General features: G+C 41.6%; 1 protein-coding gene across 17 annotated transcripts in view; it reads left to right on the top strand.

Annotated features, from left to right (window-relative positions):
- Positions 1-2,840: 2,840 nt before the first annotated feature.
- CR2 (complement C3d receptor 2) overlaps positions 2,841-25,730 on the top strand; it is a 34,474-nt gene continuing 11,584 nt past the window's right edge. Inside the window, exons 1-21 of one of the 17 annotated variants that reach the window (XM_084865284.1) lie at positions 2,843-2,964; positions 9,320-9,499; positions 11,025-11,124; positions 11,539-11,627; positions 12,258-12,656; positions 13,711-13,887; positions 13,976-14,078; positions 14,726-14,811; positions 15,982-16,368; positions 17,645-17,833; positions 17,919-18,018; positions 18,249-18,331; positions 19,061-19,468; positions 20,079-20,255; positions 20,335-20,425; positions 20,720-20,796; positions 21,728-22,135; positions 22,521-22,697; positions 22,770-22,857; positions 23,449-23,531; positions 24,987-25,382. In XM_084865284.1, coding sequence (XP_084721410.1) covers positions 2,907-2,964; positions 9,320-9,499; positions 11,025-11,124; positions 11,539-11,627; positions 12,258-12,656; positions 13,711-13,887; positions 13,976-14,078; positions 14,726-14,811; positions 15,982-16,368; positions 17,645-17,833; positions 17,919-18,018; positions 18,249-18,331; positions 19,061-19,468; positions 20,079-20,255; positions 20,335-20,425; positions 20,720-20,796; positions 21,728-22,135; positions 22,521-22,697; positions 22,770-22,857; positions 23,449-23,531; positions 24,987-25,382 — 3,856 coding nt within the window. In that variant the 5' untranslated portion in view covers positions 2,843-2,906. Of the gene's footprint in view, positions 2,965-9,319; positions 9,500-11,024; positions 11,125-11,538; positions 11,628-12,257; positions 12,657-13,710; positions 13,888-13,975; positions 14,079-14,725; positions 14,812-15,981; positions 16,369-17,644; positions 17,834-17,918; positions 18,019-18,248; positions 18,332-19,060; positions 19,469-20,078; positions 20,256-20,334; positions 20,426-20,719; positions 20,797-21,727; positions 22,163-22,508; positions 22,698-22,769; positions 22,858-23,448; positions 23,532-24,986; positions 25,383-25,730 lie in introns of those variants that run through there. The other 16 variants (XM_084865283.1, XM_084865274.1, XM_084865286.1 and 13 more) reach the window with 16 other exon arrangements.

Here is a 25,730-nt window from a genome sequence, read left to right as displayed (position 1 = left end):
CCCTCCCAAATGGCCTGATCACCCACAACTGCCCTCCCTCACAGGCTTGGTCCCTCCCAATTGTCCTCCCCTGCTGGCCATCTTGTGGTGGCCATTTTGTGTCCACATGAGGGCAGGATCTTTGACCACACAGGGACAGCCATCTTGTGTGTTGGAGTGATGGTCAATCTGCATATTACTCTCTTATTAGATAGGATAGAGGCCTGGTGCATGGGTGGGGACCAGCTGGTTTCTCCTGAAGAGTGACCCAGATCAAGGTGGGGGTTCCCTTGGGGCTGGGGTGGCCTGGGCGAGGGGCAGACCCCCTGGCGACCCAAGCGGAGGCCCTGGTATCTGGGGTTTATTTATCTTCTACAATTGAAATTTTGTAGCCTGGAGCAGAGCCAAGCCTTCTGCTTGCTCTGTGGTGGCAGCCATTTCTGTTGGGATTTACGTATCTTCTATAATTGAAACTTTGTAGCCTGGAGCAGAGGCCTGGGCTGGCCAGGGTGTGCAGAAAGCTTGGCTTCCTCCATTGCCGGGAAAACCCAAGCCTCCCTCCTGCTCTCTGTGGCTGTAGCCATCTTGGTTGGATTTTTTGCATATTTGCTCCTGATTGGCTGGTGGACATGGCTTATGGGTGTAGGGAGTGATGGTTAATTTGCATATTACTCTTTTATTAGATAGGATGATATCTCAGTAGAACTTGGAAAAATAGGAATAAAAATAAATGTCAGTTACCACTATAAAAAATGTTCATCTTATTCAAAAGTGGTCTTACAAAAAGACTCAGAATAATGTTTGACCATTATCTGGGTTCATAAAATTAATCATCATGGTATCCAATGGGATATCATGGAAATAGCATAGTATAACTTTGGAGGATGGATTTTAAAAGACACTGTGGCTTATGCCTTTCTCATTATGGGAGAAGAAACCAGAACCATGTTTCAAACATGCTGGAAGGATACTCAGAGTCCTATGATGGGGTCCACATGGTAAGAATATGGGGCCTCCAGCCAAAAGCCATGTGAGTGAGCCATCTTGGTGAGGATCCTCCAGTCCCAGTTGGGCCTTCAGATGAGTGCATGTCTAGCTGATGTATTGACTGCAACCTCATGAGAAATTCCAAACCAGAACTACCTCCATAAGCTGCTCTCAAATTCCTGACAGAGATACCATGTGAGATAATAAATGTTTATTCTTGCTTTAAAACAATATGTTTAGGGTAATTTGTTACTATGCAATAAATAACTAATTTAAACGTCATTCTACTGCTGACTGGCATGGCTCAGTGGGTGAGCATTGACCTATGAATCAGGAGGTCACGGTTTGATTCCCAGTCAGAGCATATGCTCCAGTTGCAGGGTTGATCCCCAATATAGGGCGTGCAAAAGGTAGCCAATCAATGACTATCTCTAATCCTTGATCCTTGATGTTTCTATCTCTCTCTTTCTCTTCCTTCCACTTTGAAATCAATAACCATTTTTTTAAAAAAGTCATTCTATCAAAGTAATTGATGCGTACTCTTCAAAAATGTCAAGGTCATGAAAGACAAACACCTGCATGTGCATGCCCAAACACACACACACACACACACACACACACACAATACAAACAAACCTGAAGACTTTTATCAGATTAATTGAGACAAAAACATACATAACAGTCAAATGAAATGTATGATCTTAGAACAAAAAAAATGTGTGTGTGAGCGTGTGTGTATTTGCTAAAATAAACATCATCAAGGCAGTTGGAGAAATTTGAGTACTATCTGTTGCTTAGGTAATAGTATTGTACCAATATTAATTTTCTGGTTCTGCTCATTGCATTGTAGTTATGTAAGATAAGGTACTCATTTTTAGGAAATACACACTGAAGTATTGAGAGGAGGGGTGTCATGCCTGTAACTTATCTCAGACAGTTCCAAAGTAACAATTTTATATATATTCTAGAAGCCCAGTGTACGGAATTCATGTAAGGGGTGGGGGTTGGGGGGTGGGGGGAGTCCCTCAGTCCTGCCTGCACCCTCTCACAATCTGGGACATCCCTCTCATAATCCAGGACTGCTGGCTCCTAACTGCTCACCTGCCTGCCTGATCAGCCCCCACTACTTCAGCTTCGTTGAAGGATGTCCGGTAGGTCATTCAGCTATCTAATATAATTAGCATATTATGCTTTTATTATTATAGATATATATCCATATATATAGCACTATATCTATCTATTATTCTATATTTATTCTATATTCATCCATCCATCCATCCATCCATCCAAAGTGAGAATGAGAGAGAAAACAGTGAAATGTTAAATGAAAATTATATACATATTATAATTTGTACCATTCTTGCAAGTTTTCTGTAGAAATTATTTCAAAATAAAAAGGACATAATAGTAGAGGTTTGCTGCTATTCATAAGTTTCCTTTCTAAGTAAACTGTTGTTTTGAAATGAATTTCATGGACCCAAGCCAAAAAATTAAAAATAATAATAATAAATAAAAGGGAAGGGAAGGGAAGGGGAAAGGAGAAGGGCGGATTCAATCACTGTAGATTAATCAGAGTGATTACTATTTCGTGAAACTTCTGTTTCAATTCTCCAAAGAGGCAAAAGTGGATACCCTGAGATGCTTGGGAAGTTGGGAAGTCACTGCACTTGAGGGCTGGATTTGAGCTGAGGCTGGATTTGAGCTAGGGGCTGGATTTGAGCTGAGGGCTGGCGTCCCAGTTCCTCCTCCTGCCCGCCCGCCGGCACGAGTCCCGCCCCCAGGCAGGCGGCCTGCAGGTGCACGGAGCTGCACGTGGTGCCAGCCCCTATTTAAGAGGCACCTTCCCCGCATGCAGCCGCCTCCCGTTCCCGCCCGGCTCTCCCGGAGCTGCCAGCGGCTCGCGGGGCTCGGACACATCCCGCCGGGGCTGCCGCCGGGGCATGGGTGCCGCGGGCCTGCTGTGGGTGTCCTTGGCTCTCCTCACGCCGGGGGTCCTCGGTGAGCGGGGAGGGGGAGCGCGGAGGGAGGGCGCGGCTGTCTGGGGCAGGAAGACCTCTGCGCCGCCATGCAAAGCAGGGTCCAAAGCCAGACGGCGGGGGGCAGTGCCAAACGCCTGCCTGCCTCCTGCTCGCTCTGGGGGTCCCCTGGGAACTCTGGGTCCTGGAGATCCTCACGCTGGGTCCCTGGGGCTGGGACCACCAGACCTGGAGGCGGGCACTGTGGGATGTGCCTGGGGAGGCGGTGGGTGCGCTCTGGGTGCCTTCTGGGTGCCCTCGCCGGGCTCAGCAGGTGCTTCTCACTCTCAGACCGGAGGTCTCGGGACCACGCTGCAGGCTGCATGCTCCACCGGGCGCGGGAGTTTCTGCAGCCGCTGAGTCCTCCTCTGCCCAGTAAGAGCAGCGGATCCTCCTGCAGTCTGCCTTGAGTCAGAATCACTAACGCCTAGTGCCCAGGCATGGTGCTCACTATGCATTTCTATTTAACTTTTTGATTTGTCATATTGGTCATGAGATCCTCACCTGGGGTTATTTAGGACACGTGAGGCATGGATTAATGCTGGTTGTCTTTATGCTGTGTGCCTTCTGCCAGGAGGTCTCATTGAATATTATTGGTACCACTTCTAACCCTCAGGAGTGGCACAAGTGAAAGAAGTGTTTTATTTATTTATTTTTTAAGATTGGAGCCTCCTGGAGAGAAGAGAGGTCTCACTACCTCCAGGGTACAGTGAATTCCTCGTTTATTAAGAAGCTTGTGGCAGGCAGACCTCCCTCACTGGGTGACCTTGGGCAAGTCGTTCAGCTCCCTAATCCTCAGTTTCCTCCTCTGTGAGATGACTCCAGTGTTAAATAGCCTTCCAGATCTGCCCTGAGTGGCAGGTGAAATGGGCAAATGAGAGTTATGATGCTAGCTGTTACTACTGAATATCAGTAATAAGGCTACACTGTATGACCATTCTTACGGAGCCAGCACTTCAGCTTGGCCACCTCCAGGTAGCTAAGGGCAACCACACAAAGTGGTTCTGTTACAACAGATGGTGTCTGCCTCCCGACGTTTAACTTTCTCCTGACCAACAGCTGCCTTTGAACGCACCTTCACAGCTTCCGCCAACCCTTCTCTCAGGCTCAGTTGCAGACCTGACTTCTCAGCAGCATGGCATTCCCATTTCTAGATGTTAAAGAGGTTATTATCAAGGGAAAGTCAAGCTCTTCCCTAGCCCTGCCAATTCATCCTTCCTTCCATGCAGGCCGGAGCATCCCTCCCAGGACCTGCAGGACCCTCCTGTCACTCAACTCCACACACAACCTCCTCTGGCCATTCTGATCTCAGTCCTTCATTTTTCCAATAGTGAAAATCAGGATTTTGAAACTGTGTGTGTGTGTGTGTGTGTGTGTGTGTGTGTGTGTGTGTAATCATTATTCTACTTCTTTGCTCAAAAATCTAAAAGGATTTCCTTCTACCTATGGGATTTAAAAAAAAAATCCAATGTCTTCAGCCTTTCAGGCCATTTGTAATTGGATCCCACTAAGCATGACCCTCCAAAATTCCCTGTTCTTCTGTCATGAATGCATCATTGATTGTCTTTGCTGACTGTTGTTTCATGGTTCTTTGTTCATGCTTTGCCCATACTCCCATCCAGACTTTTGCTCCTACTGTGATCCTTCCCTGGACTATCCCTTGGCTCCTGGCCAGTCCTTGCCCTTGAACATGCTTAAGAAACACTCCCCGTGCCTTTTTAAAATGCAGTGTTCTTGGTCCACCTTTCCCCCCTCCCCAGAGATTCATAGATTTGGGTTGTGGCTCAGGAAGCTGAGGTTTAACAAGCTCTCTGGAACATTCTGAGGCTGGTGTCCATAAGGCACATGGCTGTGAACAGTCCTATGGGCAGCAAATTTCTTTCTTAGAGTCTTGCTCCACTTCTTTCTTTTGTCTGTTTGCATACACTGATTCCTTTGCTGTTTATATTTCTCTTTTGCCAAAAATCTCAACTGGGAATTTTCTCGTTTTCTAATCCTCTACCTCCATCAGAGATCGGATCCTTTTTCTCTGTTGATTAAAACCTGCCAAGGGCTTCCCATCACATTAGAACAGTCAATGCCCCTTATCCTTGACCCCAAGCCTCTCTCTCTCTCTCTCTCTCTCTCTCTCTCTCTCTCTCTCTCTCTCTCTCTCTCTCTCTCTCTCTCTCTCTCTCTGAAATTCTTCTCTGTCCTGCCCCCTCACCTCCTCTACTCCAGCCACATTGACTTTCTTTTCATTCATTCCTTGAATATACTCCACGTTTGTTTAGCCTTTGCACTGGGTGTTCCCTCTGTTGAAATGCTCCTCCTACAGATCATCTTGACTGTCTCCTTCTGGGCATTCAGGTCTCAACTTCATCTGGACACATCTCCGACTCTTACGTGAAACAGTCCTCTGCCAGGTCACTCTGGATCACATAACCACGTTCTATTTCCCAAAGAGCCCCCATCCTCATATGAAACATTCTTGTTTACTTATTTACTTGTTTGGGGCTTGGTCCCTCGCCGGAATACAGCTTCCAGTGGAGCAAGACTTTAACCTGATTCATTACGCAAGTAATTCTAGAGTGAGCATATAACTAGGTGTTCAATAAGATTGATCTTTTCAGAAGCATCGAAGAAACTGTCAAACTTCAACAGGAAGGTAGGGAAGATTTGGGGGCGGGGGTTGACAGTAAGAGATCAACCAAATGACTTGTATGCATGCATATAAGCATAACCAATAGAGACAGACACTAGGAGGGTGAGGGCATGTGCCGGGGGTGGGGTGGGGGAGGCCAAGGGGAGGTCAATAGGGGAAAAGGGAGACATATGTTCTACTATTTGTAATACTTTAAATAAGAAAAAAAGAAAGAGAGAGAGATGGGGGGGGAGAAAGACAAGAAAGAAAGAAAGAAAGAAAGAAAGAAAGAAAGAAAGAAAGAAAGGAAGGAAGGAAGGAAGGAAGGAAGGAAGGAAGGAAGGAAGGAAGGAAGGAAGGGAAGGGAAGGGAAGAAGGGAAGGGAAGGGAAGGAAAGGGGAGGGAGAAAGGAAGAAAGAAAGGGAAGAAAGAAAGGGAAGAAAGAAAGGGAAGGAAGGAAGGAAGGAAGGAAGGAAGGAAGGAAGGAAGGAAGGAAGGAAGGTTTTTCCTCCTGTAACAATGGAAAAGGTATTCTTTCTGCTGACAAAATCATCTCCTCTCCCTGTGTTCATGACCAGCTTCCATCCCCTCTTGCCTTTGGAAGGACTTTACTTCTGCAGAAGTCCCTGACTGGCATCATTGCATTTATGCCACTTGTGTCTCAAGCCCACCAGCCGTTAAACATGCCCTAGGACGTCTTCTATTTGGGAAAGGGAACTTCTCATGATATTATGGAGCTGCATTTTTCTGCCCCTCTTCTCATCATTCTCAGCAAAACTCATTGACTACTTGCCCACATGACTTAATCCCCTTAACCCACCCCAGACAGGCTTCTTTCCCTACCAATCTCCAAAAGCTGCTCTCAGCAACGTTACTGCTGCCCTTCATGCTGGCAAATCCAGTGGTCATTTTTTATTCTTGGCTTTTGCAGTCTTTTAGCAAAAGCTGAATAGTTCCAGCCTCTTTAAACAGCCCCATTTCCATTTTCCAAGACAAGACACTCCTTTTTTCTGGACTTCCCTGGCTGCGCTTGTTCCCTTTTGCCCTATCTCTAAATATTCAAGGGTTTGGAGGCTCAATGCTGGACCTCTTCTATTTTTCTCAGCACTTTTTCCTCCTAAGCGATCTCATCCAGTCTCATGGTTTTAAATACTTTTTATATGTTAATGACTCATTATCTTTAGTCCTGACCTGTCTCTGAGTGGCAAATTTGTACATCCAACTGCCTATCTGGCATCTCCATCTGGAGACCTAGTAAGTACGTTAAATATACCAAATCTAAGGTGCAATTGATTCTGTTCCTACTGCACTAACACACACACACACACACACACACACACACACACACACACTGGTTCTTTCCCATATCAGCATATAGTATTACAGGCAAACCAGTAGTTCAAGTCAAAAGCCTGGAAGTTATTACTAAACCCTTTCATTTTCTTATGTAACAAAATGTCTTAATTCTACTTTTTAAATACATGCTGAATTTCATCCACTTCTCACTATCTCTCTGCAGTCTAAGCCTCACTTTTCTGTCTGAACTGCTATAATGGCCTCCAGACTGTACTCTTCATTCTTGACAGTAAAAGTTCAGTCCATTCTCCATCCAATTGCCAGACTATTCTTTTTAAAAAGTAAATCAGACCAAATGACTCTCCTGTTTTGAACTCTCCAAGGATTCGACTCAGGATAACATCCAGACATCTTCCTGTGGCCTGAAGAGCCCCCTGTGATCCATCCTTACAGAGCCTGCCCACTTGATCTCATGCCACTCTGTCCACTGATCACCACATGCCCACCACACACGCTTTTTGTCTGTCCTAAAGTATAGTAAATCCATCCCTGCTGCGGGCCTCTGGCTAAAATGTGATTGTTCATTGATATCCTTCCTGTGCTTAGGACAGTGCCCTGGTTAATACTCATAACCACCATTCAGAAATGGATCAAGTAGCCAGTGTTAAGGCATTTGATTATGATAATTCTCAATGATCATTTCCCCTACCTATTTTCCGACTGAATTTTTGGTTTTATTTTTATTATCCTCTACAGTTATTCTTCATTAATTTCAAGTGGGTTTCTAAGCCATGCTAGGTAAATCCCCTTGGATCTAAATAAAAAGTTAAATCTATCATTATTCCGTAGAAACTGCTTCGCCTTGTTAGTTTTCACCATGGTTCAAGGGATGTCTATGTCAATGTCTTCTATTTTCGGTCGAGTCACGATTGACTCTGATTTTTATTCTGGATTTTAGGAAGATGCCTGCAGGATTAAGAAAATTTGTATTCCTTAACGATTCATCGACAAACCTTCCCTTTTCTGATATGGAACAGACAATGATTGCTGGAAATTCTGTCTCTGATTTTGGCAGTTTCATGACTAATGAGAGCTAGTGTCTGTCAAAAGAGAAAGAGTCCCCAGTTGTCCTTATTGGGGATAAAAATTTCCCACACTATTTTCCATTTGGGAAGTGTTATTCTACTTTCACTCCAGAAGGTCATGATATAAAGTACCTTTCTGCTTTTGCTACTTCAAAACCTTAAACCATATTGCTGCTGATCAAATCTTGTGGACTTACATTGGCTTTCCAACTGTTATTGTCCTTATTTAAATTGGATAATTGCAGGTTAAATCACTTGCTTAGAGTCAACTGGCCACGTCATGATAGTGAAGTTGGTCAGACCCTGTCTTTTCCTAGAGAGTCTTACTGATTGGCACAGGCAAGCACTTGGGAACGTTTGTAGGAGTTAATAGAGGAAACTAAGGAAATTCAGGGAAGAAACAGGAGGAGACCTACAGTGAGGTCTAGGTCCCAGCAATGATGGCTATTAACCCAGTCTATCTGACTCCTCCGACAGAAGTGTTGAGCTGCAAAAAGCCTGGATCTGGCTACAACCTTGGGAGCTCTGTTTGTCTTTGTGTCAGTCCATAACTTTTCTTTGACTTTCACCTGTATCTGTCTCAGACTCATTTGAGAGAAAAAAATAAATAAATTTCATGTTCAAATATATTGCCATTATGGAATTAAAAATTTTCCAGGCATATCTTCAAAGTATATGGGTATCATAGATTCTTATCTATCTCCTAGGATAAAATTTGTTTAATCATTAATATTATTTAACAGGTACTGACTTGAAATGACTAGTTCCTTTTATCTAATACAGTTCAGGAAGAAATTACTAAGCTCTCTTAGAGAGCATGTTATTCCACGAGGTTAATGGAATACAATCATAAAAAATAAAACATAAACATTTTTATTGCCAGGACCTAAAGTTTTAACGATTAAGATAGTAATATGAATTAAAGTAATGTTAGAGAATCAAACATGTGCTCAGTATATAAGGTCTCTTATGTACTTAAGTTTCTGATGCTATCCTGGAAAACGTTTTATTTGTAAGGTTTTAGTTTTTATTTATGAGGTTGAAAGAATATAAAATTATTCCAAGGTACATATGGAATTTTATGAAAAGTGATTTCCTCCATATCTTCCTAAAATCTCTAAAGTCTATCCTAAAATGTCTTTTTACTTCTGAGCTTATTTCTTTATGTATGTACCCCCAACTGTGAGATATGTTTTTTTGATGCCAGAATTTTTTGTCCCATATTAGGTTTACTTTCTAAAGATTAAAGTTGTCAGTATACTGGAGACAAAACAGAAGCGGAGTGCAAGTTTTAGCCTCTCTTATTTTGATATTCCTGTGGTTTTTGTCTGTAGGTCAGTGTAAGTTCCTGCCAAGCTATTCTTTTGCTAAGCCTAAAGATATGAGTAATCAGTCTGAGTTTGCTGTTGGGACATCTTGGAAATATGAATGCCTTCCTGGGTATACCAAAAGGTCATTCATAATCACCTGTCTAGAGAACTCCCAGTGGTCAGATGCCCGTCAATACTGTAAACGTGAGTATTCTATAATAGAGGCATCTTTGGGCCTATTAGTGTATCTCTGTGAGCTAACTTGCTATTTTTCATAGTAAATGACCAGCAAATTAGTAAATCCTCTTAAAGAAGGGGGTTGGGAGAGGCTGGGTTTTCCATGTTCTCTTTTACTCCTGAGGGCATTGAGTATTGAGGTTAAGTCATCACTGCTGGCCAATCCTCCTTACCTGTAATCTCTATAGTTTGCTCTATGCTCTCTGTGGTAGAGTGTTATAAGTTAGTATACAAGGGATATTAGTTTCACTTCATTCTTAACCCCATATATTCAAGAGATATTTTTTAGTAACTAATAGGTATGAAGCTTTAGGGGCTGGAAAAAACCATAAAGGTTTACCAGTCCTTTCCTGTGAAGAATTCCATTACTAATTATAAAGACTGACTTTAAACAAATACTATAATATGATGTAATTTCAATCATTCATAGAAATAAATTTATATGGGATCATAAAGAAGTAAATAAGAAATGCTGTCTAGATGAATTAGGGCAGGGGTCTTCAAACTTTTTAAAGTGGGGGCCAGATCACGGTCCCTCAGAGAGCTGGAGGGCTGGACTATATGAACTACTAATCCCTACTGTAACACCTCGGCTGCGCTCACTGCCCAAAAAACCTGGCGGGCAGGATCAGACTCCCCTGGGGGCTGCATGTGGCCCGCGGGCCGTAGTTTGAAGACCCCTGAATTAGGGAAATCCAGGCATTATAGGTTGAGGAAATAGCATATGCAACATCATGAAATATATGATATATGAAATACCATGATATCTGTGGAAAATAGAAAAATTCAGTGTGGTTGCAGTACCAGGTGCGTGATGAAGAATAGTAGTTGATTAAGTGGATTGGATCTTAACTATGACAGGCCATGACTTTTTTTTTTTTTAATCAACAATGGTAAGTCATTGTAAGTTTTTAAATGTAGGTGGTGGCATGACCACATTTGTGCTTCTGGAAGATAATGTGTGCAGTGGTAGATGTGCATAGAAGATGGAGACCAAGGCATTAGAAAGGGAAATTTTGTTACTCAATGATCCAGTGAGAGATTACAGCAGTGATGACATAGTTGGTTTGGAGAGTTTTGGAGTTCAGTCACTAAAATTGGGTGATCAAATGAATGAAGAGCAGGGGATAAAGAATGAGTTACAGAAAGGAAATAGTGACTGTACGTGTGCTTTTTTTAAGCCACAAGGCTTGGTAAATGATGCCATCACCCGACAGAATATAAAAAGGGGAAAGAGAGATTATAATTATGGTTGGCCACAAATTACGTTTGCATGCACACTCAAAATATAGACTATGTGCTTTAAACAAATACTGTTCTAGAGTTGACTGTTCCCTTGGGAGATAGAAATTTTGTAAATGTCAAAAGATTTCTTTGAATAAACGTAAATAAGCTAGTCAGCAAGTCCAGTCAGGTTGGGATTTAATATAAAACACAAAAGGTCCCTCAAATTCCAGCCCCAAATCCTGTTTCATTTTGTTTTCCCCTGTAGGTAAATCATGTGTGAGTCCTGGAGAACTCCTCTATGGCTCTGTCCTCACACCCATGGGTATCGTGTTTGAGTCAACAATTACATTTTCTTGTAATCAAGGGTGAGTTGGCAGGCGATATCTCCAGGGCACAGGGGTTTCACAGCAGCCTTCCAAGATAAATCTGAGTAATTGGCACCTACTCTTCTAAATAGATAAGCAGAAAAAGAATCATCTACCTGAATTGCTCTCTAGACTACCTTTCAGGACTATCCACTGGAGAGGATCCCTAGAAAACAAAATGGCGCCTGAGCTACTCTCCTATCTTCCAATTTTAAATCTCTAGTGTTACTGACAAGAAGGCAACTTTTGTTTGGCTTTAGATTCTTTAGCCTTTTGTATGAGTCCTTAGTCTATCACTGCTATTTTTCATACTTGGTTTTCTGTGTTTTTGCCATTCTTTCAGTGGACAAAGAACTAAGCTTTCCTAAAATGTACATGTAGCTGGGAGATGATCACTCATCTCTTTGTCTTTAGATATCGACTCATTGGTGAATCATCTGCTACATGTGTTATCTCACACAACAATATTCTAATCTGGAATAGGGACATGCCTGTTTGTGAACGTGAGTAAAATGAACCCTGTATTGCACCCTATGTAATTCTGCTTATAGCCTTCTAGAAGGAAATGAGGCATCTGCATATCAAAATGAGTACCCAGGAAAGTTATAGTTGGTTTGGGAAGTTCTGGGCACAGAGGAGTGGTTTGTTTATATACTTCTAATCCCTCCTATTCCTACCGCACTTTCCCTTGATGATAAGTTATTTTATAGTGAATAAGGGTAAAAATCTAAAATATGCTATGAGATTACAGACTGTCAAGTTTATACCATGCACAATGTAGGTCATCCCAGGTGCCTCCTACAACAGTTTATCTGTATTTTGGGGATGAGATCTACTGATAGGATCATAGCTTTGTGTTTTGTTTTGGTGGAGGTGGTGGTGGTGGGGGGGGTGTGTGTGTCTGTGTGTTGTTGTTGGTTCTTTGTTTTTTTGATGTTTCATTAGGGAAGATTCATGTATCTTCCTACCCTTTTCTTCTTATTTATAGCCATCTTTGAGATAAGGATACACAATTTTAAAAATGGGTTAATTGTAGGTTGAATTAGAGTTCGGTTTGCAAGACTGAAGACAAAATTCCTAGAAGATATAACATTAAAATGTCTTCTTTCTTTTCCCACCTAACCCCAAAAAAGCTATTCCTTGTAAGTCACCCCCAGACATCCTCAATGGGGAATTTTCTGGCAGCAGTACAGATAACTTTTACTATGGAATGGTGGTGACTTATTGGTGCCGTGCTGGACCGAATGGGAAAAAGCTCTTTGACCTCGTGGGTGAGAAGTCAATATATTGCACCAGCAAAGACAATCAAGTTGGCACCTGGAGCAGCCCTCCTCCTCAGTGTATTGAGTTAGTCAAATGCCCATTTCCAGAAGTTGAAAATGGAATTATGGAATCTGGATATAGTCGTTCATTTTCCTTAAATGATACTGTGGTATTTAAGTGTAAGCCTGGCTTTACCATGAAAGGCAGCAACAAGGCTTGGTGCCAACCAAACAATAAATGGGATCCTCCACTGCCAAGTTGCTTCAAGGGTGAGTTGGATTGAACATTCGGTGATCTATAAGTGAAATGAGACCTTTGATTGAATAGATGGCACAGAAGCTATGAGAAAGTAGTAGAGGTGCTTGGATATTCTTGTTAAAGAATTTGGTGTTGAGGACAAATATGTGAGACCTTAATTAATAAAGAAATTAAAAAAAAAAAGAATTTGAAAGTAAACTTGAAAGCAACATCTTAATGTTGAAAAGGTAGGAAATTTACCATATCTTGGAACAGTGTAGGGGAATTTAGATGCTTAAAAAAGAAAGAAAGAAAGAAAGAAAGAAAGAAAGAAAGAAAGAAAGAAAGAAAGAAAGAAAGAAAAGAAAGAAAGAAAGAAAAGAAAGAAAGAATGGAGATAGAGCAGAGCCAAGGATCAGAGATTTTTCTAAAACATATGATTAAATTTTATTTAAGTTGGGATAAATAAATTCTCAATCTTATTGGCCATGAGGTTGGGAGAAGTTTACTAGTGTCTGTATTTGATTCAGACTGTAGACATTATACATTCTCATATTGGATAACGTAGCCTTTATGAGGTTAGAATTAAGATTGAGTCTCTTCCCTCATTCTTCCTTTCTCCCCTACTCTTTCTGAGAAATGTGTAACTTATCCAAACTAAAAGGACAACATTTGGAGCCCCTCTTACACGACTCAGAACCTTTATCAACTTGGTTTGGGGAGCAGGAAAATTGAGGTCAAATTTGGTAGTGATTGTGTATTACCAGAGTTTGAATCTCTTGACTACAATATTAGTGAGAGGATGACCAGGTCATTTTAGTCAAATGAAGTAGAAAATGATGAGGGATGTAATGTTTCTTAGTACAGATCCAGAGACAAAGCAGGTGGCTGTATACTTCACCATGTCTAAAAAGAGAAATGCATGTTAGCCCCCTCCATCTCACCAAAGGAGTCTTCCCTTTACATTGGGGAGAGTTGACAGGACCATCTTCATTCCATCCCTGCCAACAACAAGTTGGCTTAGGTTGTAGAGAGGAAAGTTTTTATTTCAGAAATAAAAAGCCTCTGGCCCTGCTCTTTTCTCAGGGTGTCTACCACCTCCACATGTCCACCACGGTAATTATAACAAAATGGATAAGGAATTCTTTGCAATTGGACAGGAAGTGTCCTACAGCTGTGAGCCTGGCTACACTCTCATTGGAGTTAATCCTATACAGTGTACATCCTTGGGAACCTGGAGCCATACAGCCCCCAATTGTAAAGGTGCCTAAAGCTCTATTCCATCTTAAGGGAACTCTACTGTTAACTAACTCTTTGTGAGCTAGCCTTGTTTCTTTTCTTTTCCCCCTAGTGAAATCATGTGATGCCATCCCAAACCAACTTCTCAATGGCCAGGTGGTGGCTCCTTCAAATCTCCAGCTTGGGGCAAAGGTTTCTTTTGTTTGTGATGAGGGGTGAGTGTGGGGTGACAGGGTCTGGACTGAGACCGTGACTCGTAGCTAAGCATTGCAAAATGTGATTTGTAAAGACAGTTACTGGTTTTTTATTTCCTGTCTTAGCCTTTCCCTTTTATGACTAAGAATTCTCATTCTCTTATTAACCAAACCTTACTGGTTTTCTTCAAGTGTATGTATTGTGCATGGCCAGCCCAAACTGGGAATTCCCCACTTATCAATTGAAAAAGCAAAGTTTGGGGTCACAATTTAAGGATCCTCTTTTGGAGACGCATGGATAATAGGGGTTTAGTAAGTGGGGCTCTTTGGGTGAACTTAGGGAACAAGGTCTTTGATATCTTTTTTACTTTGAACCTGAGATTGTTTTCATTCTACATGGTCAAGAGATCTTGACATTTGGATACCAAAGAGAAAAGGGATAACTTTTTAAAAAAAATATGTGATCATTAGGATATTTTTCTCTGTGTTTTCACCTGGTCTAAAGTCTTCACCTGGTCTGATTCACAAACAATGTTGGACTTTTTCCTTAACCCTTTAATGCTGAAAATAATAGAGCTAATTTATATCACTTACGTGAGAGACATGATTAAGTCCATGCAACTGAGAACTGGTTTGTTCTGATGATTTGCTGCCCCTTATTGTTTAAGGTACCGTTTAAATGGCAAATCTTCTAGTCAGTGTGTCTCTGAAGGAATGAGAGTACTCTGGAATAATAAGTTTCCTGACTGTGAACGTGAGTAGAAGCAAAAATAAGTATGAATCTCGCCTCTTGAATTTTGGTGTGTTCTCATGCATTCATCAGTTATAACATCTTATTCATATGTATACTTTGAACATGTACATGCCACTCTTTGGTATGTTCTACCATGTAGACCAAGACTGAATTTATTCAGTTGAGTACATCTTGTTTTGAGTCTTCTATTTATATTAAGGTAAAGGCTCTTATCTCACTGGAACTGAGCAGCACTGCAGTGCTGAAATGGTGTGGTGTGTGTCCTTATCCCAGTTCCTCTACTCATGAGCAGCTCTTGGAGCTAAATGGAAATCAACCAGCAGTTCTGGAGATTGGCACTTTTCTATTTGTTCTGAGACTCACTCAGGAGAGGTGTGCATATACCAACACAGCTATAAATAATTAACAATATGATAAGTATCTTAAGAATATGAGATCATTATTCCAAACTCTTGATCACTTCCTGTGGCTTTTTCAGAGGGATTCAGCATCAAAGGATGAGAAATGACTGTAATGAGGCTGCAGTCTCTTTAGTAGAGAGGCAGAATGTACTTCCACCACTTGTTGCCCCCACTGTGTGTTTGAAATAGGCATCTGATAATTTGTACGCTTCAGGTATTTGTTCTTGTTCCTTTCAGGTACTTGCATCTCTCTGACTTCTCATTTCAACATTATGAAGTAGCTTAATTTATACAATAGACTAAAAAACTGAGGCTTAGAGAACATAAGACTTGCCTAAGGTCACTCAGCTTTTCAAAAACAGTGGGAATTTGAAACCAGGTCTGAGTTTATATTTCATTAGTCCATGGTACCTCCCCACATGTGATTATCATGTTATTAACATATTATTTTCACAGCTGTTTAACTTTAGTTTTATTAAAATTGATTAGATTCAGAATTATTTAATAAATTCTCTTTCATTATTATTGTTTGGTCAAGATTGTACTTTTAAGTCCTATATTGATTTTTTTGCTGAGAATCAAGAGAAAGGTAAGAATTTAGGAGCTTGGGGATAAGTAGGGACTCTGAGTCTCTAAGAAATAAATTATACAGATTTCTAAGTCTGTTTCTGGTAAAGTGACATACACTGTATTTGGAGCTTTAATCTACATCTGAATTTTTCTCTTGTCATAATCAATATTACCACATATTTCCTTTTCTATTTTTCAGGGATTTCTTGTGACCCTCCTCCTCCTATCCAAAATGGTCGGAATAGTTACACTTCTGGCCCCATACCTCTTAACACTTTGGTGAGGTACAGTTGTGCCAGTAACCACCGCATGATTGGAGAAAAGAATCTTTTTTGTATAAGTAAAGACCAAGTGAAAGGAATCTGGGATAAAGCTGCTCCTACATGTGAATATTATAGAAGAGTTTCTTGCTCTGAGCCCAGAGTGGCAGGGGGACACAAAGGTAAAACATCTAGACCGCCATACAGACATGGTGATTCTGTGACCTTCACCTGTAATGCCAACTTCACCATGAAAGGAAACAAGACTGTTTGGTGCCAAGCAAATAGCAGGTGGGGGCCGACACCACTACCAACCTGTGAGAGTGGTGAGTAATCAACCTCAAGGGAGTGTGGATCCTTGCATTTCTCTGCAGATAACGTTTTGTTTCATTCTGAGCAAAGAACAGTGTCGATGTGCAAAGGGTAGGGGTGAAGGAGGAAGCATAGCAAAGGCTGCAAATTATTGTTCCCTGTTTTTATTTTTATTCACCAAGGATATGGATGTTCATTTAACAAACATTAGTAGAACAGAAAAAATCTTAAAATATGATGAGAAAAAGTAATTGAACTGAATGAGTCTCACAAGATTGAGGGTGAGACTTTGATGGTGCTGTGTGAATTGTGTGGTTTTAAACTATATATGTGAGTTAATGTTAAAATGAGAAGAAATATACTGAATGTTTTAGAACTCACCTGTACATAGATATTCATATGGTTTGGCAGAAATGCCTGTTCTATGAGACCTCTATAAACACTTTCTGACATGATGCACTACTGTGCCAAGTCATCTCTCAGACATAACATTTCAAATCAAATGACTTTGAAAGTAAGGATTACTATGAGTTGTTTACTTATTTTTTACTTAGGTTTATGTTGTTGCAGAAATCTAAATCTGAATTTTAATCATACAATTACAGGGACTGTCATATTTGACTATTATAATCAAAAGTAGGTATTTATTTTCTTAGTAAAGCACAATATCAATTGATGAAGCTGAAAATTTTTTATTAGAAAAATATGATTCTATGTATTTGTAGGTAGATACATAATCTTGGAGGTAAGGAAGATGTGAAGATAGTCACAATATGAGTGACTATAGAAAATAAGCCATTCTAAAGATTTAGGTTGACCTATATGTGTCAACATGGGAAGATAACATAAATAGATTATTAAGCAAAGAAAGAAAGACATAGAATAAGACGTGAGTACTCATATAATCACCCAATATGTATGTATCGATAAAGTAACACATGTGGGATCCTATAAAACTATAGTACTAATATCTAGCAGGATAACCCCCTAATAATATGCAACTTTTGGACTAGAGAGTAGGATAAGAGTATTTGTGAAAATGGACTATTTTTTTGTAAATTAAAAATTTCACAAAAAAATAAAGAATAACTGAAAGTGGTAAATAATGAGCTATATGGTGTATAAAATGGATATTACATCACACTTGTTTTAAAGATTGAGTTGAAAATTTATGATGACTGGTTACCACAGATAATGTGTCATTTAGTTGGATGAATGTACTATGCCAAAATCTCGATTGTGAAGGATGTGTCATCTGATGGCCTTTTCTTCTAATGTGCGTGTGTAAAGATTTCCCCCTGGAGTGTCCACCACTTCCCATGATCCCCAATGGACATCACACAGCAGAGGGCATTGGCCTCTTTGTCCCTGGACTGTCTGTGACTTACAGCTGTGAACCTGGCTACTTGCTTGTTGGAGAAAAGACCATTCGTTGTTTGTCTTCAGGAGACTGGAGTGCAGTCATCCCACAATGTGAAGGTACCCCAAATTTACAATCAATTTTCAGAAACTAGGCTATTCTGTTATTGGCCTTGCATTGAGCATCTTTGGCTTGTTTCCATAGAGGCACAGTGTGATGCTCCAGGACCATTGCTAAATGGGCAGATAAAGGGGCCTGCAAGTCGACGGGTTGGAGTAACTGTGACCCTTTCCTGTAATGAAGGGTGAGTGTCCGGAGGACCTAGGAGATGTAACTTGCTGGGCTTCTCCATGCGTGCTATGACCTGTGAAAACTCCTCTGTGAGGATCTGATAGAGCCCGGGGTGAGGTTATGAGAAAAAATGCTAATAAGAGTTGATGCACACAAATGAGTTTGTATTGAGCTTTAAGTAGAGATTATTGATCCATATCAGAAGCTATCTAATAGTTCTTAATGACCACCCTCTGTCTCCAGATATCGATTACGAGGTCAACCTTCTAGTCAGTGTGTAATTGTTGGACAGAGAGCTTTATGGACCAAGATGCCAATATGTGAAGGTAGGTTATGCGAACTGTGGTTTGAACTTAGTTACTTATCTGAGGCTCAACAGGGCACTTTTAGCTAAAAGATTTTGATTCAGTCATCACTTTATACAACCTTATAGAGCCAATATCTCTCCTACACATCTTTAAGGGTTATAACTGAAGCATCCTTCAATTACCTCTCTATTCTCTGCTTATTCAAGTAAAACAGGCTTCCTAGGCTTTTCTTTCTCTAGAGCTAAGTAGACGTGTAAGCCAGGCCAGGCACATAAATGAGCTAGCATATTCAGTAACGGAAATCCAAGGATCAGCAAGATATACTTTCTTATATTGTTACTAGAGGCCTGGTGCATGAATGTGTGCATGGGTGGGGTCCCTAGGCCTGGCTGGCAACCAGGGCCAATCAGGGCCATCTAACCCAGTCCCAATCAGGGCCTGCTGGCCAGGGGGAGAAATGGAGAGAGGGACCACGGGAGGTTGGCCAGCCATGGGAGGTTGGCTGTGGGAGTGCACTGACCATGAAGGGGCAGTTGAGTCATAGCGACCCATCATTCCAGTCATTCTGTTGTCCAGTCATAACGTTCACTTAGGCTTTTATATAAAGAGATAGCTGCCTTGATGGTTCATCAGCGATTCAAATATTCTAGGTCCCTGAACCTAGGAGATGAGAATGGCATTTCAAATCTGAGGGTTTCTTGTGTGTAGTACAGCTGCAACCTTGTCATTTCTCTCTCATTTCTCTAGAAATCCTTTGCCCACCACCTTCTCCTATTCTCAGTGGAAGTCATACAGGCAACCCTTCAATGAATTTTCCATATGGAAGCACAGTCACTTACACTTGTGACCCAGGCCCAGAGATAGGAGTGGACTTCATCCTGATTGGGAAGAACACTCTCCGTTGTACCAGTGATAGTCAGAAGAATGGCATCTGGAGTGGTACTGCCCCACGCTGTGAACTTTCTACTCCTGCAATTCATTGTCCACCTCCCCAGATCCCAAGGGGCAAAATATCGTATGGGAAGAAAGATCAATATTCATATAATGACACTGTGGTATTTGGTTGCTTGTTTGATTTCACCTTGAAAGGGAGCAATAGAACAAGGTGTAGTGGCCGAGGCACATGGGAGCCATCTGAACCAGTCTGTGAAAAGGGTGAGTGTTCCAGTACCAAGAAAAGGTTCTACTGATTTTGTCTTTTCTAAGACTTATAGGTAGGGTCTTGGGGTGTAAGCAGGTTATTTTCCAGTTTGTAGTCGCTTCAGTTCTTAATATGTATAGTGTTTATAAATCACGTAGAAGGCTTTTTAACAACACACCCACCGATTGTTCATTTTGTAGAAGTGTCCTTGGGGAAAATAACATTAGGAACCATTAAGTTGCCTATTTCTGTATGGGAAAAGTGTTTGTTTGTGTTCATACTGATTTCTTAAAAGGAAAGTCATCGAAGTGCCCATTCCATGGGCACATTAGAATCTCTCCTTGAGAACATATGAGGCGATTCCTTAAGAAAGGAAGAAATGAGTGGAGGTAAAGCACCGAGTGGAAACAGAACAAAATGTGCAGCAACCTAAGTGCAAAGAAGAGAAAAAGATCGTGAAACGCTGATCTAAAATCATCCCAAGCTGGGCTGTAAGATGCCTTCTGTGTCACACAGCTGCCATCAGAGAGGAATTATAGCATTGATGTCCATTTCTTTGGCTGTTTCTCCCTGTTGCTGATGTTTATTCAATAAAACATTCCCCCCCCCCCCCCCCCCCTGTAGATTGCCAAGCCCCTCCTAAAATCCTCAATGGGCAAAAGGAAGATACACACAGGATCCGCTTTGAGCCTGGAGCATCCATAAAATACAGCTGTGACCCTGGTTACGTGCTGGTGGGCGAAGAATCCATACATTGTACCTCTGAAGGGGAGTGGACACCCACTGTCCCCAAGTGCAAAGGTATCAGGACTTGCATGCAGATGTTTTGTAGTTTTGAGATTGCTTGAGTTGATTTCTCATCTTAGTCTCTTTTTCTTAGTGGCAGAGTGTGAGCCCATAGGAAAGTATCTCTATGAAAAACCCCAGGATCGATTCATTAGACCAGCTGTTAACTCTTCTTGCGATGAAGGGTGAGTGAGTGCTGGCTCAGCCTGAACTGGGTCTGGCTTATCAGTGCATACTGCAAGCTGTGTGTAAGAGTTTACCTCAAAGACCCTCCCCTGGCCCGTGCCCATGGGAGTGCTAATCGTGCTAGCTTTCCATGTGCGGGGACTCGGCCTGTGCTAAGGGTGATGGAGCTGATGCTGGCTACACTCTGTTCGTGTTGCTTCTTGTCCTGAAAGTGGTGAGTCTGCTTTTGAGCCAATAGCCCTTGCTTAGTTCAATGGTCTCTAGACGGCAAAATGATGTGACTCTATCTCTAGGTTCCGGTTAGGAGAGAGTGCTTATCAGCTGTGTCAAGGTGCCATTCCTTGGTTTAAGGAGATTCGTCTTTGTACAGGTGAGTGACATCTATATCTGCCCTGGGAGATTTCTCTTCTAGGCTATGTTGTGGGAATAAGAATATTAGCCTCTGTTCCAAAGACTTTGTCAAGTTTTCCTGTCTTAGTACTGTCATCCCTATCCACTTCCAAGCATAGCAACCACTTAATTTACATGTGTTCAGTCACTGGTCCTCTTTTTCTAATTTAAGTGTATAAGATGATGAAAGCATATGAGTATATGAGCCATCATGTTTAATGTGGGGTTAAGCTATAGTTTGGGGAGAAAAAAGAGATTGGTGTGGGATCTGATCTCTTATTCTGTATCTATGGCTTCATATGATCTTGGGTGGTTTATGTAACTTCTTTGAATTTTTAGCCCCTCATCTATAAATTCAGCTTAAGATTACAGACTTCAACGTTATTTTACTTAATGGTATTATCTCTACGTTTTAAGTTACAAAATTGTGTGTTGGTAAGTAGATACTCAATCAAGAATAAATATTCTTGGCTCAACTAATCAAATAACCGCCTCACAAGGATGAACTAAAAAAAAAAAAAAAAAAGGCTTAATTCTGTGCCTCGGTGCCTTTTATTCATCTATTGTTTAGTTAAAAAGGAATTTTTGCTTTAATTAATAATTTACTACTGGCCTTTACTCCCTCGCTATATGATATTTATATACATGTTCACTTTTTTTCTTTTTAATATTTTTATTAAATTATTATACATGTTCACTTTTAACAAAGCTTTCCATTATAAAAATATTTGTTATGAAACCTGCTTAAATTGAATTGTGTACACATAGGAGCTTTGCTATAACTCATATAATCAAAACTCACCCACATCCTTCAGGAAATGTGTTAACAACAGATTTATATCCAGCTTCCTTTCTCTTCTATGGTGTCTAATACTGGAACAGAATTATATAGTCACTTCTCATCTCTCCAGAAATCACCTGCCCACCGCCCCCTGTTATCTACAATGGGATCCACACAGGGAGATCCTCAAAAGACTTTCCATACGGAACCACAGTCACTTACTCATGTAACCCTGGGCCAGAGGAAGGCGTGGAATTCAAGCTCATCGGAGAGAGCACCATCCGTTGTACAACCAATGATCAGGAGAGGGGCGTCTGGAGTGGCCCTGCTCCTCTCTGTAAACTTTCCCTCCCTGCTGTTCAGTGCTCACGTGCCCACATTGAAAATGGATACCTGATACAGGGCAAGGAAGCCCCATATGTCTACAATGACAGTGTGACAGTCAAGTGTGATGAAGGATATACTTTGAAGGGCAGCAGTGAGATCCGTTGCAAAGCCAGTAATACCTGGGATCCTGAAATACCGACTTGTGAAAAAGGTAAACAGCCCAATGAGAGAAAACAAGGTATTTACTTAGTATTCTCATCTCCCACACAAAACTACACTCATGGGAAAAGTCAATGGGACACAGACTACTATCCTATTTCTTTCATTTGTAACAATGTTATGGTCCATGTGTGTTGTGTATGTTCATTATGTAAATGGCTCTTGTATCCAGGATATATTCAGGGTAGATACTGAGAGGACCTCTTTATAGAAGTCTAGTTCTTTCAAACAAGCAGAAAGCATTCAGTAATGAATTAGAGCTTTCTGATCTGTGGCTAAAATGCTTAAGATTGTCTGTTGTCAAATGGTGTGCTGTTAATGTTCTTGAGTATAAATTCTTCTTTTGTTGGTATTTATGTGGGAAGTTTTTTCTTCAGACTGCCAGCCACCTGCTGGGCTGCACCACGGTCGGCACACAGGTGGAAATAGGGTCCTCTTTGTCTCTGGGATGACTGTACACTACACCTGTGACCCTGGCTACTCGCTTGTGGGAAACAAATCCATTCACTGTATGCCTTCCGGAAACTGGAGCCCTTCTGCCCCTCGGTGTGAAGGTACTTTAGCTCTAGCATTGCCTTTCCCTTTGATAGCCAGCATGTGTGAGTAACTCAGCTATGTTCCTCTAGAAGCGCCATGCCAGCCTATGGGAGAAGATGTTCAAGAGCTTCCAGCTGATTCGCATGTGGTTCTAGTTAATAGATCCTGTCCGGATGGGTGAGTATGAGATGATCCACCCTGGGAGGGTCCCCCTCTGTTTAGTGCGTTAGTTCCACCCTCAGCTTGTCTTGGTGACTCTTGTTGGGGTTCCTCATTGCCACACTCACAGAGAATATGAGGTTCCAAAGGTCTAAGTAGCATCTCTGACTTGTTAGTTCTTTTTTTTTTTTTTTTTTTAATATATTTTATTGATTTTTTTACAGAGAGGAAGGGAGATAGAGAGTTAGAAACATCGATGAGAGAGAGTCATCGATCAGCTGCCTCTTCCACACCCCCTACTGGGGATATGCCCGCAACCAAGGTACATGCCCTTGACTGGAATCGAACCCGGGACCTTTCAGTCCCCAAGCCGACGTTCTATCCATTGAGCCAAGCCAATTTTGGCTTGTTAGTTCTTTGTTGACATGGAAATAGCTTTGCTGTGAGCAACTCTCATCTAAAGAAGATTGCTTACTGGGTGGGTCAGGGATTTTAATTCCTCTGTACGGAAATTCTTATGTAGGAGTTCCTCTGTATTTATGGTGTGATGAGGTGAGGTTTCAGAGACATGATATTGGGAAAAAGAAATGTATTATAATCTCTCTCTAGGTACCGGCTGTCTAGGTATACTTTTCAGAAGTGTGAAGATGATGGGAATAGGGTTTGGTTCCAAAGGATTCCACTCTGTGAAGGTAAGAGAGAAATTAAAGTTTTAAGTGAGGTGGTTAGGGGTTAGAGAGGGCAGGCCCCATAAGAAGTAGCTTGTACCAGTAACTACTTAACTATCTGTATTCTATCTCAATGTACCTGAGGTAAGAAATACCTGTCACAGTTTGGTCAGCACTCTCATTGACAAGCAAAGTTGTCAAGTAGGAACTACTTGACATCTATCTGCTAATTTGTGTGTGTGTGTGTGTGTGTGTGTGTGTGTGTGTGTGTGTGTGTCCTATCTAATAAAAGAATACTATCCAAATCGACCATAACTCTGCCACACCCACCAGCCAATCAGGAGCAAGTATGCAAATTAACCCAATCAAGATGACTTTGGCCACAGAGCAAGCAGGAGGCTTGGGTTTTTTTGGCAATGGAGGATGCCAAGCTTCCTGCACACCCTTCACTCAAGGCTACAAAGTTTCAATTATAGAAGATAAATAAATCCCAACAAAAATGGCTGTGGCCCAGAGCAAACAGGAGGCTTGGGTTTCCCTGGTAATGGAGAAAGCCAACCTTCCTGCATACCCTGGCTGGCCCAGGCCTCCACTCAAAGATAAAAAGTTTGAATTATAAAAGATAAATAAATCTCAGATCCCAGGGCTTCTGCTTGGGTCACAGGGGCATGGCTGGCCTGCAAACCACCACAGGCCTGTCGCCCAGGCTGTCTTACACCACAGGGGAACTCCTGCCCTTATCTGGGACATCCTTCAAGGCAAACCAGCTGGCTCCCACCTGTGCACAGGCCTTTATTCTCCTATCTAATAAAAGAATAATATGCAAATTGACTGTCACTCCAATACACAAGATGGCTGGCCCCATGTGGACACAAGATGGCCAGCAGGGGAAGGCAGTTGGGGGTGCCTGAGCCTGCAGGGAAGGGCAGTTAGGGGAGACCCAGGCCTACAGGGGAGGGCAGTTAGGGGCACTCAGGCTGGCAGGCGAGCAGTTAGACATCAATCAAGCTGGCAGGGGAGTGGTTAGAGGGTGATCAGGCTGGCAGGCAGAAGTGGTTAGGGGCAATCAGGAAGGCAGGCAGGCAAACTGTTGGGAGCGAGCAGTACTGTATTGTGAGAGGGATGTCCCAGATTGGAGAAGGTGCAGGCTGTGCTGAGGGACACAACCCCCATGCACAAATTTCATGCACCAGGCCTCTAATATATATATATATTGCATGTATTTCTAGTTTTTGGTAATATAGTTGTATTTCTTATTACTTTATTTTTTAAATTTTTGGAATGAATTTATATGTATTACTCATATAATCTGAAACATTAATAAAGCTGTTTTGGTGAGAACACAATGCAGATTGTAACGCTAAATAATTATATGGTTATGTGTCATACATGCAGTCACATAGTTTTATTTGCATCCGAATGACGACTGTCCGCCTTGGTACACTAGCTGAAGCCGCATTTCCCAAATCTCTTCTGCAGCTATTCTCTGTCCACCTCCTCCACGGAAGATTGACAATGGGAGGCACACAGGTGTGATGGCAGAACAGTTTCTTTACGGAATGGAAATCTCTTATGAATGTGATCCCGGATTCCTTCTTCTGGGAGGGAGAAAAATGCGATGCATAAGAGATTCCGAAGGACATGGATCTTGGAGTGGACCTCCCCCACGGTGCTTAAAACCTCCTCCCGTAGCCTACTGCCCTCACCCACAAGTCAAACATGGCTACACGCTGAATAAAACTCGTTCATCGTATTCCCACAATGACACTGTATATGTTGCCTGCAACCAGGGTTTCATCATGAATGGCAGTGACTTGATTAAGTGCCATACCAATAACAAATGGGTGCCAGGTGTGCCAACATGTATCAGAAAGGGTAAGTTATTTTAAGAAGTTAACTATGGGATATTGCTTAGAATAAAGAAATGTTTTTTGAATCTGCACTTGCCATTTGAGCTAAAGAAAAGCATATAAATGCTGAGACAATTATAGTGTTTTATAAGACACTTGCCTTATCCTTTCAGTAAATTCTATCCCCGTACTCCCCTTCCTTACTAAGTCAGTTGAGCAAAAGTACACGAAAGGATTATGATTAACTTCCAAAATGATGGCTTCTACAAAATTTATTATTTTTCTTAAATTTGATTAATAAAAATTCACTTATCATTTTTGGGGGCAAATGTTGGCAGTAATATTGCTTGATAATTTTATATTTAAGGCTATA

The sequence above is a fragment of the Pipistrellus hanaki genome, assembly GCF_964339955.1.
Source record: "Pipistrellus hanaki genome assembly, chromosome: 18".
In the NCBI taxonomy this organism is placed as follows: domain Eukaryota; kingdom Metazoa; phylum Chordata; class Mammalia; order Chiroptera; family Vespertilionidae; genus Pipistrellus; species Pipistrellus hanaki.
The sequence above is the reverse complement of the archived record's forward strand: the minus strand, read 5'-3'. Positions and strand labels throughout refer to the sequence as shown.